Raw genomic sequence first — 10,954 nt, forward strand, 5'->3', positions numbered from 1 at the left:
CCACTGGCGGCCTCTCGTTTAATCTCACACACACACAATGTAGGAGCCTCCACATGGGCGTAATTACAGGCCCAGCAGCCCAGGCATCTTCTGTGGGGACCGGCTGTAAAAGCATTTGAATCTGGATACTGATGATGAAAGGAAGAAACCTTCTGGAATCTGTCAGGCAAAGGTGTAATTACTGTGCAACAGTCTTGGGTGATGTTGTGAAACTAGGCACATTCGCCATTCGCCATTCGCCATTCGCCACAAAATGATTCTTATTTTTTTTTCATATTTGGTTTTTCTTTACACAAATCAAAATAATATTTTTAAGTCATATACAAGTATTTCACAATTGATTTATTTTTATTTTTTGTATTCAAACTGCAGACACTCCTGTGTGCACTGCTCATGTATGAGATTTGCCATTTGCAAAAAAAAAATAAAATAAAAAAAATACCCTGAAAAACATTAACAAAAAAAAACAATCTAATAGCATTTAGATGAGGCAATGTCATGTGACATATTGGACCATACAGGGTCGTCATAACATTTTTAGGTTGGGAGGCCAAGATACGATTTAATTTTGGTGTCCCTAAATTGCTGAATGTCGCCCCCTCAGGCGCAGCTGGAGTAACCCGCAGACGGAATATTGGTGTGCAGCTGCAGAAGTCACACTCTGTATACACCATACAGGCAGCAGCATGGGGGAGAGCTGTGCATCTAGGCACCAGGGACCTCATTCAGAGTCGGTCGAAGCGGCCGCACGGTCGTACGGGAAAAGGGGCCGGATATGCAAATGATTCCCTCGCAAGTTGCGTCCCTAAGTTCGGATCGGTAGCTGGCCGAGCAAGTGGAGGAAGCGGCCGGAATTAAAAAAAATACACCCCCTTCTAGTACGCATTGCACGTCATCTCCGGGCATATAAGGATTAATCGAGACCATCGGGAACCATCGGAACTTCTCGTAGAGCTTAAGGTTGACCATACCCTCTCTTAAGCTCCACGATCATGTCAGTGTAAAAACCTCCCATATCACATGTGCCATGACGCTACTTTGTTAATTATGCACTCCCATAAACCGTATGCACTCCCATAAAACGCCGTTCGCATAATTAGGCACACCTGCGTTCGGATCTCCACTCCCCCTGTTTTCAAGCACCTTCCCCTGTTACCACACACAAACGCCTCAATCTGTCACTCAAACTACCGACCTGGCTGTGTTCAAGGAGAGAGAAATTTCTGATCGTAGCGGCTAGTTTGCGCACGCGCATTGCGAACTTTACGCATGCGCAGTTTAGCGAACATTGGTGGCGTACGACCGTGCGGCCACAACAACCGACTCTGAATGAGGTCCCAGGTGTTGGTGCAGGATCAGACATCCACATGTGTACTGTCACACTGAGCCTAGCACTGATACAGTGTGCTGCAACACCTCTCTTCTCCCAGACAGTGTCAGATCACTGTGCAGCATACGGTGGCGGTCATCACTTTTAAGCATCGCAGTGACCGACATATAATACAGAGAGCATTGCAGTGACCGACATATAATACGAGAACATCGCAGTGACAGCCATATAACACAGAGAACATAGCAGTCAGCACAATATAATACAGAGAGCATCACTGGGACTGCCTTATAATACAGAGAGATTGCAGTGACCGACATATAATACATATAACATTGCAGTGACCACCATATAGTACAGAGAGCACTGCAGTGACCACCAAATAATGCAGAGAGTCGCAGTGACCATCAAATAATGCAGAGAGTCACAGTGACCACCAAATAATGCAGAGTCGCAGTGACCACCATATAATACAGAGATCATCACAGTGACCACCAAAATTATACAGAGAGATGCGCAGTGACCGCAATATATCACAGAGAGCATCGCAGTGACCTCCAAAATAATACAGAAAGAGTCTCGTAGTGACCACTAACTAATACAGAGAGAGTTGCAGTGACCACCATATAATATGGAGAGCATCGTAGTGACCACCAAATAATACAGAGAGAGTTGCAGTGACCACCATATAATATGGAGAGCATCGTAGTGACCACCAAATAATACAGAGAGAGTTGCAGTGACCACCATATAATATGGAGAGCATCGTAGTGACCACCAAATAATACAGAGAGAGTTGCAGTGAATGCCAGATAATGCAGAGACCATCGGTGACCCACATATATCAGATAATATGAATAAACCTCTCATACACACAATGATATCCCCCACACACACAATAATAAATTATAACCCCCACACACACACAATAATACACATTCCCTAATGCCTCCACCCACATACATGCAATAATATTCACACACACACAATAATACACATTCCCTAATGCCTCCACCCACATACACACAATAATATTCACACACACAATAATACCCCACACACACAAATTAAGACACCACCACCAGCACATACAGCATTAAAACACTCACCCCTCCCCCAAGAAGAAAATATATACACACCTCTCTCCTAATTGCATAAGTATACCCCCCCCCCCCCCCTATATAGCAGTAAAACATTTTCACACCCCCTGTGGCACTTATCTGTCTGGTCCATATCTGCGGTCAGAGCTCCAAGGCACAGGAAAAGCATAAAAGAGACAGGAAAGACTAGAAAAGGGGCAAAGACTCAGATGAGGGGGCAGGGTCTTGGGCAGGGGCAGGAGGGAGTCGAATAGAAATGTCAGACAGGGTAGTGACAGACACGGTAGAGGATAGGAGTGGGCGGAGACTCGGGTCCCAGTCAGGGAGGGGAGGGATCACTTGGGCAGGTTCAGAACTTCAGAGTCAGACTCAAGAAGAAACTAGCGGGTTCTGCCTCTGATTGACGCCTCCCCAGATGTTGGGGGGGGGAGGAGCTGCCCCTTTATCCTCCCTATTCCACATTCCAGCGCCTATGGGACCATGTCAAATAATTACCTGACTATACAAATTCAGACTGGTTTGATCTTGGCAAAATGAATCAATATAGACCAACTGTATGAGGTCGATTAACATTACATAACAATGGGGAAGGGTTGTGAAAAATCTACCAAAGATAATTCTAGCTGCATTTCTGATTTATATTACCAATGATTTTAGTTTAAATCTAGAGACGGGCAGGTCGACTAAGTACAGAAGACACAGGAGTGGAGATAACCATAACCTCTCTGGTAATATGTCTTACCTCCAATATATCTCTAGTATGGATCAGTGCCGGGGTACCAGGGGCCCAGTAACAACTCCAGCATAGGTCCGATAGGCCCGGTATCATTCTTATGAGAAAACCTAGGCACGGGCCCGGTGTTGGGGTGTTCAGCGCCCCCCCTGCAAACTATAAATGTGCACGCTCCTACAAATATGTCCTCTTAGCATGTCTCAATACAAAGTCCATATTGTGAAATGTAGCACTTTGGCCTGGGCCAAATGCCCAGGCTTACTCTCAATTGGTACGGGACTTGTGCCCGCCTATCTGAGGTCCTTTATTTTAAATAGCCTGGGCCTAATACTCAGACTATTACCAGTGGCCATGGGCCTTGTGCCCACCTAACCTATTGCACAGTGTCCTGGGCCTACTGTCCAGAGTCACTTTATTTAATGGCCTCAGGCTTAGGGCCTACCTAGATTTAACGAGTGACCTGGGCATAATGCCCCGGGTCACTAAAAAGGGGCTTAGGCCTAGCGCCTGCCTATTTGCCACACAAACCAAGTGACCTGGGCCCAGTGCCCATATTCAATTCATCAACGGGCTCAGGCCTTGGGCCTGCCTAAATCTAAATACAGCAACCTGAGCCTAATGCGCAGAGTCAGTTACCCCTGTTGCATAGGCCTGTGGCATGCCTATGATCCATAGGCCTGAGGCCTGACTGGTACCCCCTGGCCTGACGCCTGACAACCCTGGTGGGCTAGGGTTTAATAATACCGGTATGATTGGAGAAGCTACAGTGGGGAAATTTGTTGGCTCTTTGTTTTCCTCCACGGCAGCACTCTCGGATCCTCGGCTTCTTTCCTCGGCCACTGGCCTGTCCTGGCCAGCTGTGCCATTTCTTCTTTGATGTGTCTTGCATTCCTTACCACGACATCTTCTGGCCTCTTCCACGGCTGCCGGAGTTCTTGACATGGTGTCCATAGTCGCCGTCGCCTAACTCCTCGCTCTGCTCAGCAGAATCTGACTTCAAACTTCGCGAGCGCGTGGAGCTGTGACATGGCTTGCCGCGATTGGCTTGCTGTGGGTGCCTCTGATTGGCTGCCGATCTGCGAGCGGCTCACAGCCGGCGCCAAGTTTAAATAGCTGCCGCTTCATGGCTGTCAGGCTGCGAGCTACAATGAGCACTGTGCCAAGTTTACCCACCTCTTTACCGGCGCTGGGAGCCTACACTTGGTCCCAATGCCAGCTACCGCTGACCATTTCCGCTGCTCCTCCAGCGCTGGGATATGATACTCGGTCCCAGCGCTGGCCACCATGTCCCTAGCGGGACACCTCTCCACAGGGCAGGGTAGTGCGTTTCTCCAGCCCGGTGCCCCACTGCAAAGCTTGCTCGCTCCTGCCCTGCTCAGGCACCTATGCCATCTGTGCTTCCAGACCTGGACAAAGTTTGAGCTTCCATGGACAATTGTAAAGTTCGGCTGCCAATGTTCCTTATCCGTATTACATAAGTAGCCTGCCCTGAAATTAAATAAAGTGAGAGACACGGGTGCTACTGTGGGAACAGCGCACTAATGGCCTGATTCTGTCACACACGTAATGTGGTTTAAATTCTGGATGCCTCCAGTGAATGCAAGACCTACATCTATGAGGTTCCACCACCCCGAGCCCTCCATCCGCCAGAATAGCCATCCTCACAATCATCCACCTATATTAGGTGCAGGAACTGCCACTGAAGTTGGTGTGCACAGTGCACATGCCCGACTTGGAACAAGACGCAACCCATGACACACCCACCAGGACGTTTCTCTTATGTGCAAATGCACCACTTCCGGCCAGTTCTGCTCCTTCAGCCTTCTCAGAGGAAAAAACTGAGATAGGTACGAGTCATATTCTCTCATAAATACTTGCCTACTCTCCCGCAATGGCCGCACTGCGCCAACAGCGGTCGTGGAAAGTATTTGGACACAGAGTGATTGACAGTCAGTGTTCACGTATATGGGAGGTAACGGAAGGGGGGGTGGCTAGTCAAACGTGGGTGTGTCACAAGCATTTTGTGGGCGTGTCACACCCAGCAGCTGCGTCACTGGTCCTGGCGGCTTACTTCAAACGGACATGCTGAGCAGCCATAGGCTGGCTCAGAAGTTTTCGAAGCGCGGCCAATGGTGCATCTTCATATGCATGCGGCAAAACTAAAGATGCAGCCAGCGAGCGTCTCTACACATTACAGCAGCTGCGGCAATAGCATAACTTCTCAGTACCGCTACGTACACAGTCGCATGCCTCAACTGGATCAGCGTCCAGCTCTGAATAAGGCCCTTGTTGATTTGCATTATGATACAAAAATGCGACTTTCAGGGCTGACGGAGCAATGAATCGCCTCATAGCGCTGCCCACACTTGAACTTTGGCCCGAATAGTAGGCGAGTAGGCTCTGTGAGCAATTATTGTAGGAGAAAACTACTTCTACCGACCGTCACACATAGCGCCAGCACTAAACGGTATCTGTGTCTGCCGCTTCCCGGCTGGAGCAGCTAACGTATGAATCCTGCGCCTGGAGGTGCAGATCTGCAGAAAGGGTGGAATGGAGTGAACATGGCCACTTCTAGGGCTAAAGATGCCGTAACCACAGCTCAGCCTGCTGCCAGGTCATATAGGCAGACCCCAAACATAAGGGACTGTACTCTTCAGCCCCATATTGCTTTATTCTTGTCTTAGCATTCCACATTTCTTGCAAAAAGTAACATGAGTCACTTATTTAGTGAATGCTCCCTTTATATAAGATGGTCCCAGGTGCTTATGGCTGTGTCGCAGCAGACATAGGATGACTTATCTTGGCCACCCCCATACAGATGGTGGATTGAAAGCATTCCAGCAACTGCCAGAAGATTATGTTCCCCCCCTCCCCCCCGTTACCTTTTATTTCCTATATGGGCAGGTAACGGCCAAACCTAACCATGCCTGCAGCCCATTGTCTGTGCTCTCTTTGCAGTCCCAGAAGTTTCCCACCACGACATTGCAAAGGATCAGGTCACTTCGCTATGTCTTGCAGACCTGTAAGATAATCCCTTTCTCTAACCGTCTTGGAAGCGTTCGAAAACATGAATAGTCATCGCCACTGGGTTTTATTTATTCCTGTTATTTCTACTGAAGTATAAAAAAAAAAGAAAATAAAAATAATAAAAAAGAATAATAATATCAGTATATTAAAGGACACTCATCTAGGGGAGTGCCGATGATCCCAATCAGGAGCACACTCAGGGCCTCATTCAGAGGCGGTCGGAGGATGCAAGCGGTCGCTCAGAAACTGGGCGGCCACTTGCATCCTGACTGCCCGCCTCTGTTGCGGTCGTTAGGCTGTGGGTTAACACCCACAGCTCTAACGACCGCTCGGGTGATGGTCGCGATGGTCAGAGACCATCGCGACCATCGGGGCTTACGACGAGACCCTAGGGTAGGGTCTCACTTGTCGTAAGCCCTGGAGAGCTCTGTCAGAGCCGGAAGCTCTCCACTGACATCACTAGTGATGTCAGTGGGGCCTCCCCCAAACAGCAGGCGTTCCCATAGGAACGCCTCCGTTTGGGCTGCCACCCCCCCGGCCCGCCTTCCAAACGGGGCGAGCTGTCAATCAGCATCGACAGCTCGCCCCCTTTGGAAAGAGACCCGCTACGACCACCGCTGTCGGTCGTAGCGGGTCTCACGCATGCGCATGAGGGAGCCGGCTCCCTCGTGCTTATGCGCACTGGCAAAACATCGAGGCGGCCGTGCGGTCGTAGACCGTACGGCCGCCTCTGAATAAGGTCCTCAATATCAAAGGAAGCAGAAAACTGCATTTTAGCCATCTGCAATGAATATATGTGATGCCGCCAATACATGTACGACCTTGGGGCAATTGAAAAGCGCAACGGCATATGCTGGTGTTATATAAGTGTGAGTCGATAATGATGTTTTTCATAAACCGCGGCAGACCCATGCATGGCTCCACTGCAGTTGTACTATTAGGGATGAGAGTACTTTGGCATTAAAAGTTAATACCTGCCGGTGGGCCAGATTCAAACTTGGGTGCAATGCCGATGTTTTCGCAAATAGGCAATGTTTTCTTTTGCGCACGACTCGCACAGGGCATGTGCAGTGATGATCTTGCAACGGTGGTCGCAGAGAGGATTTATTCACAAAGTGATTGACAGTCAGGGACTGTGGCCCTCATTCAGAGGCGGTCGCAAGAAGCGATCGCTCTCCCTGAATAAGGGCGGCCGCTTCATTTTTGAAGTGCGGCCTCTTGGTCGTTAGTTAAGCTGTGTACCACCCACAGCTTAACGACCGACCAGGTTGATGGTCGCGTTGGTGAACACCATCCCGACCATCGGGGCTTGCGACGAGACTCTAAGGTTGGGTCTCGGCAACCGCAAGCCCCAGGGAGCTTCCTGCTCTGATCGAGCAGGAAGCTCCCCACTGACATCACTGATGATGTCAGCGCAGCCGCCCACAAAACGGTAGGCCCCGTTTTGGAAACCACCCCCTCCCGGCCCGCCTACAAAACGGGGCGAGCTGTTGATCATCATCGACAGCCGCCCCTTTTGTAGAGAGCTCCGGAGTGAGAGAGTTTCTCTCTCACTCCGGGGCTTACGCACACACAGTGCGGCCGCTGCGCGTGCGCAGGGCTAACTATCGACCCGGTTGCGAGCACATCGGTGCTTGCGACCGGGTCTGAATGAGACCCTGTTTGTGGGTGGTAACGGGGTTGGAGACTCAAGCGCAGTCATGCCGTGACCATTTCAGAGGCCTTAGACTGCGATCCCGTCTATACGTTACGTCTTAGTTCTGTCACCCTTTCTGAATAACCATAGGGTTTATCAGAAATCTGATGTGTGTCCGATGGTTGCGCCCTTGTACGCAAGTAGCGGATCTTCAGGGCCACCTGCGGCACATTTTTTCGCACGGCTGCTGCGCAATTGATAGCAGCATTTGCGTTCATCGTGAATCAGGCCCTGTGTCACTCTTTGTGATGTTTACTATCAGTGATTCGCTTGTTACACTACAATTACTGACCCCCATCATTTTTACCACAAATTACTTTAAAATGTTTTTTAGGGTTTTTTTTTCCCCTCTGCAATATATGTTAAATTCATTCTAATTTACACACAAGATTCTCTCTCCCTCCAAACAGCAGCTTTTGGCAGCCATTGCTCAGTTTGTTAGCCAAAAATGTCACAACATCAACACATGAATATCAACTGAGGAACGCGACATGGTCGGTCTGTATCGCCTGTTTGTTTTCCTTAAAGTCGGATGTTCTCCTTTCCTTTTTGTCGTGTCGCTGTTCCGGAGATAAAACCCCCAACATTTAAAAAAAAAAAAAATGATCGTCATTATTTTTCTTATTATAGTCCATAATCCTAACACGCCTCACATGGTTCTTTACCAGGGTGAAGCATGCGTATGCATCGCACAATCCTAACACGCCTCACATGGTTCTTTACCAGGGTGAAGCATGCGTATGCATCGCACAGTGGGTGCGCGAACTAGCCAGTGCAGTCGGGTAAGCGTACGCAGACTGCACGCAGTGTGCACGCAGACCCCTTCCGATATTGATTGACAGGAAGTGCCTTTTGTGGGTGGTGATGGGGGGGTGGTCGGACGAACGCAAGCAGGCCTGTGCGTTGAGACGCCGTTTTAGGGGTATGCATAAATTAGCCACTACTGTGCCGAACGCAGTGATGAGACTCCGTGCACACAGGAAGTTGCCAAGATCCTGCGCGAGGTCCGGTCAGCCACTATTATGCAAATGTGGTTGATGTTTCTCGATGTTACCGATGTTTACGCTATCTTGTCTACTCATTAGGCTGTGAGTTTGGAGACCGGGCGTCTGCATCTTATGCTGCTGTCTCGGTGCGTATGCATTGATTAGCATATCCTCGCAACGGCCGGGTGCGTGCGTCTGCTAGCGTGCGTTCCTTGCTGAATGAGTGCTGAGAGGTGACTATTCAATCTTAGGGCCTGATTCAGACCCGCTCGTGAGCGCTGAGCGCTCGCAAGCGGGTCGATGGTGCCCAAGTGCGCATGCGCACGACGGAGGCGGCTCCATCGTGCGCATGCGCAAGACCCGAATAACGACTCCCAAGCCGTCGTTAAGGGTCTCGCACCAAAGGAGGCGTGCTGTCGATGGTGATTGACAGCACACCCCCTTTGGTGGGAGTACCGGGGGCGTGGCTGTCCAGACGGAGGCCCGTCTGGGTCCGGCCCCACTGACATCACTAGTGATGTCAGTGGGAGTGCTTTTGGCTCTGATAGAGCCAAAAGCACTCCTGGGCTTGCGGCAGCGAGACCCTACCTCAGGGTCTCGTCGCAAGCCCGATGGTCGCGATGGTCTTGACCATCACGACCATCATTTTGTCCCGTCGCTATAGCTGTGGGTGGTCACCCACAGCTATGCGAGCGGCCAGGAGGCCCCTCCAAAATGAAGGAAGGACGGCCCTGATTCAGAGCGAGCACTCTGTCAGAGCGTCCGGCTCTGAATCAGGGCCATAATCCTTCTGGATCTCTCTGCAGCATTTGATACCAATTTCTGTGGACTGGATGGCAAAGTCCTTCGCTGGTTCAAATAATTTCTCACCAGCAGGTCACGGAGAGTTTCTTCTGAAGTAAACTCTTCGTCACCAGTGTCACTTCCATGCGGTATCCCACAGGGCTCTCTATACTACATGCTATATGCAGTATACACGCTACCAATGGGTGAAATAATAATCAAACGTCATGGCCTGGACTACCACTGCTATGCAGATGATACACAATTGTACAATTTACTTTGCTCCTGGTACTGAGACCCAATATTATCCCTAAATGGCTGCCTAGCTGAGCCTCAGGAGTGGATGAGTGCCAGTTGGCTGCGACTGAACCCTGATATAACAGAGGTCCTGATGATAGGTCACAGGACAGGGCTACAGAATAGCCAACCATCAGGACTTACACTTGGGGGGCTCAGAACTACAAAACACTGAACATGTGCGGAATCTTGGTGATGTCCTGGATAGTGGCATCTGACACTTAAACATCAGGTATCAGCCACAATCTAATCCTCATTCTTTCATCTGAGGAACATTGCACTTAATTCCCTCAGAAGATCTGCCTAAAGTCATACATACATTATCTCATCACGCCGAGACTACCGCAATGCCCTCTACCTGTGTCTCTCAGCAAAGAGAATTGCACCACTTGCAGATGGTACAAAGCGCAGCTGCCAGGCTAGTAACCAACCAGCCCCGTTCCAGCCACATAACACCCATTCTCTACTCTCTTAACTGGCTGCCTGTCAGATGGCGAATTGGATTAATAACTTACAAATCCCTACATGACCAGGGCCCAAGGTACCTGAAGCAGCTTCTGATCCCTTACTGTCCCACTTGATTACTGCGATCCATTGATGAAGTACTATTAGCAGTACCTAGAATCTCCCGGAATTAATTTGGGGGTTGAGCTTTCAGCTTTGTCGCTCCGACTCTATGGAACTCGCTTGCATGCACTTTTCGAGAGGCCTCCACTCTAGGATCCTTCAGCCTCACCCTGTTCACCCAAGCCTTCAGCCTCACCCTGTTCACTGATGTCCTTTCACTAATGACCCTTGTTGAGCTTGTTTTGTATTTTGTGCTGAAAAGGAAATGTAAAGCACTTTGAATCCAATTAGGAGAAAGTGCTATATAAATAACATTATTATTATTATTATATCTCCTCGCACAATCCGCCAATCTTTACCTTCTCATGTTAATTTCTCAGTAATAAAACACATGCTGATAAAACCACAGCCACTTTAATACTTGGGTAACACATG

At 49.4% G+C, this 10,954-nt stretch overlaps 1 protein-coding gene across 1 annotated transcript in view; it reads right to left on the bottom strand.

Annotated features, from left to right (window-relative positions):
* The window catches only part of LOC148535048 (uncharacterized), a 121,733-nt gene extending 117,619 nt beyond the window's left edge, over positions 1–4,114 (bottom strand). Inside the window, exon 1 of the mRNA XM_088464496.1 lies at positions 3,908–4,114. Coding sequence (XP_088320622.1) covers positions 3,908–4,114 — 207 coding nt within the window. The remainder of the gene's footprint in view (positions 1–3,907) is intronic.
* Positions 4,115–10,954: the final 6,840 nt, after the last annotated feature.

This window comes from Taudactylus pleione, unplaced genomic scaffold (assembly GCF_031769625.1).
Source record: "Taudactylus pleione unplaced genomic scaffold, aTauple2 ptg000061l, whole genome shotgun sequence".
Taxonomy (NCBI): domain Eukaryota; kingdom Metazoa; phylum Chordata; class Amphibia; order Anura; family Myobatrachidae; genus Taudactylus; species Taudactylus pleione.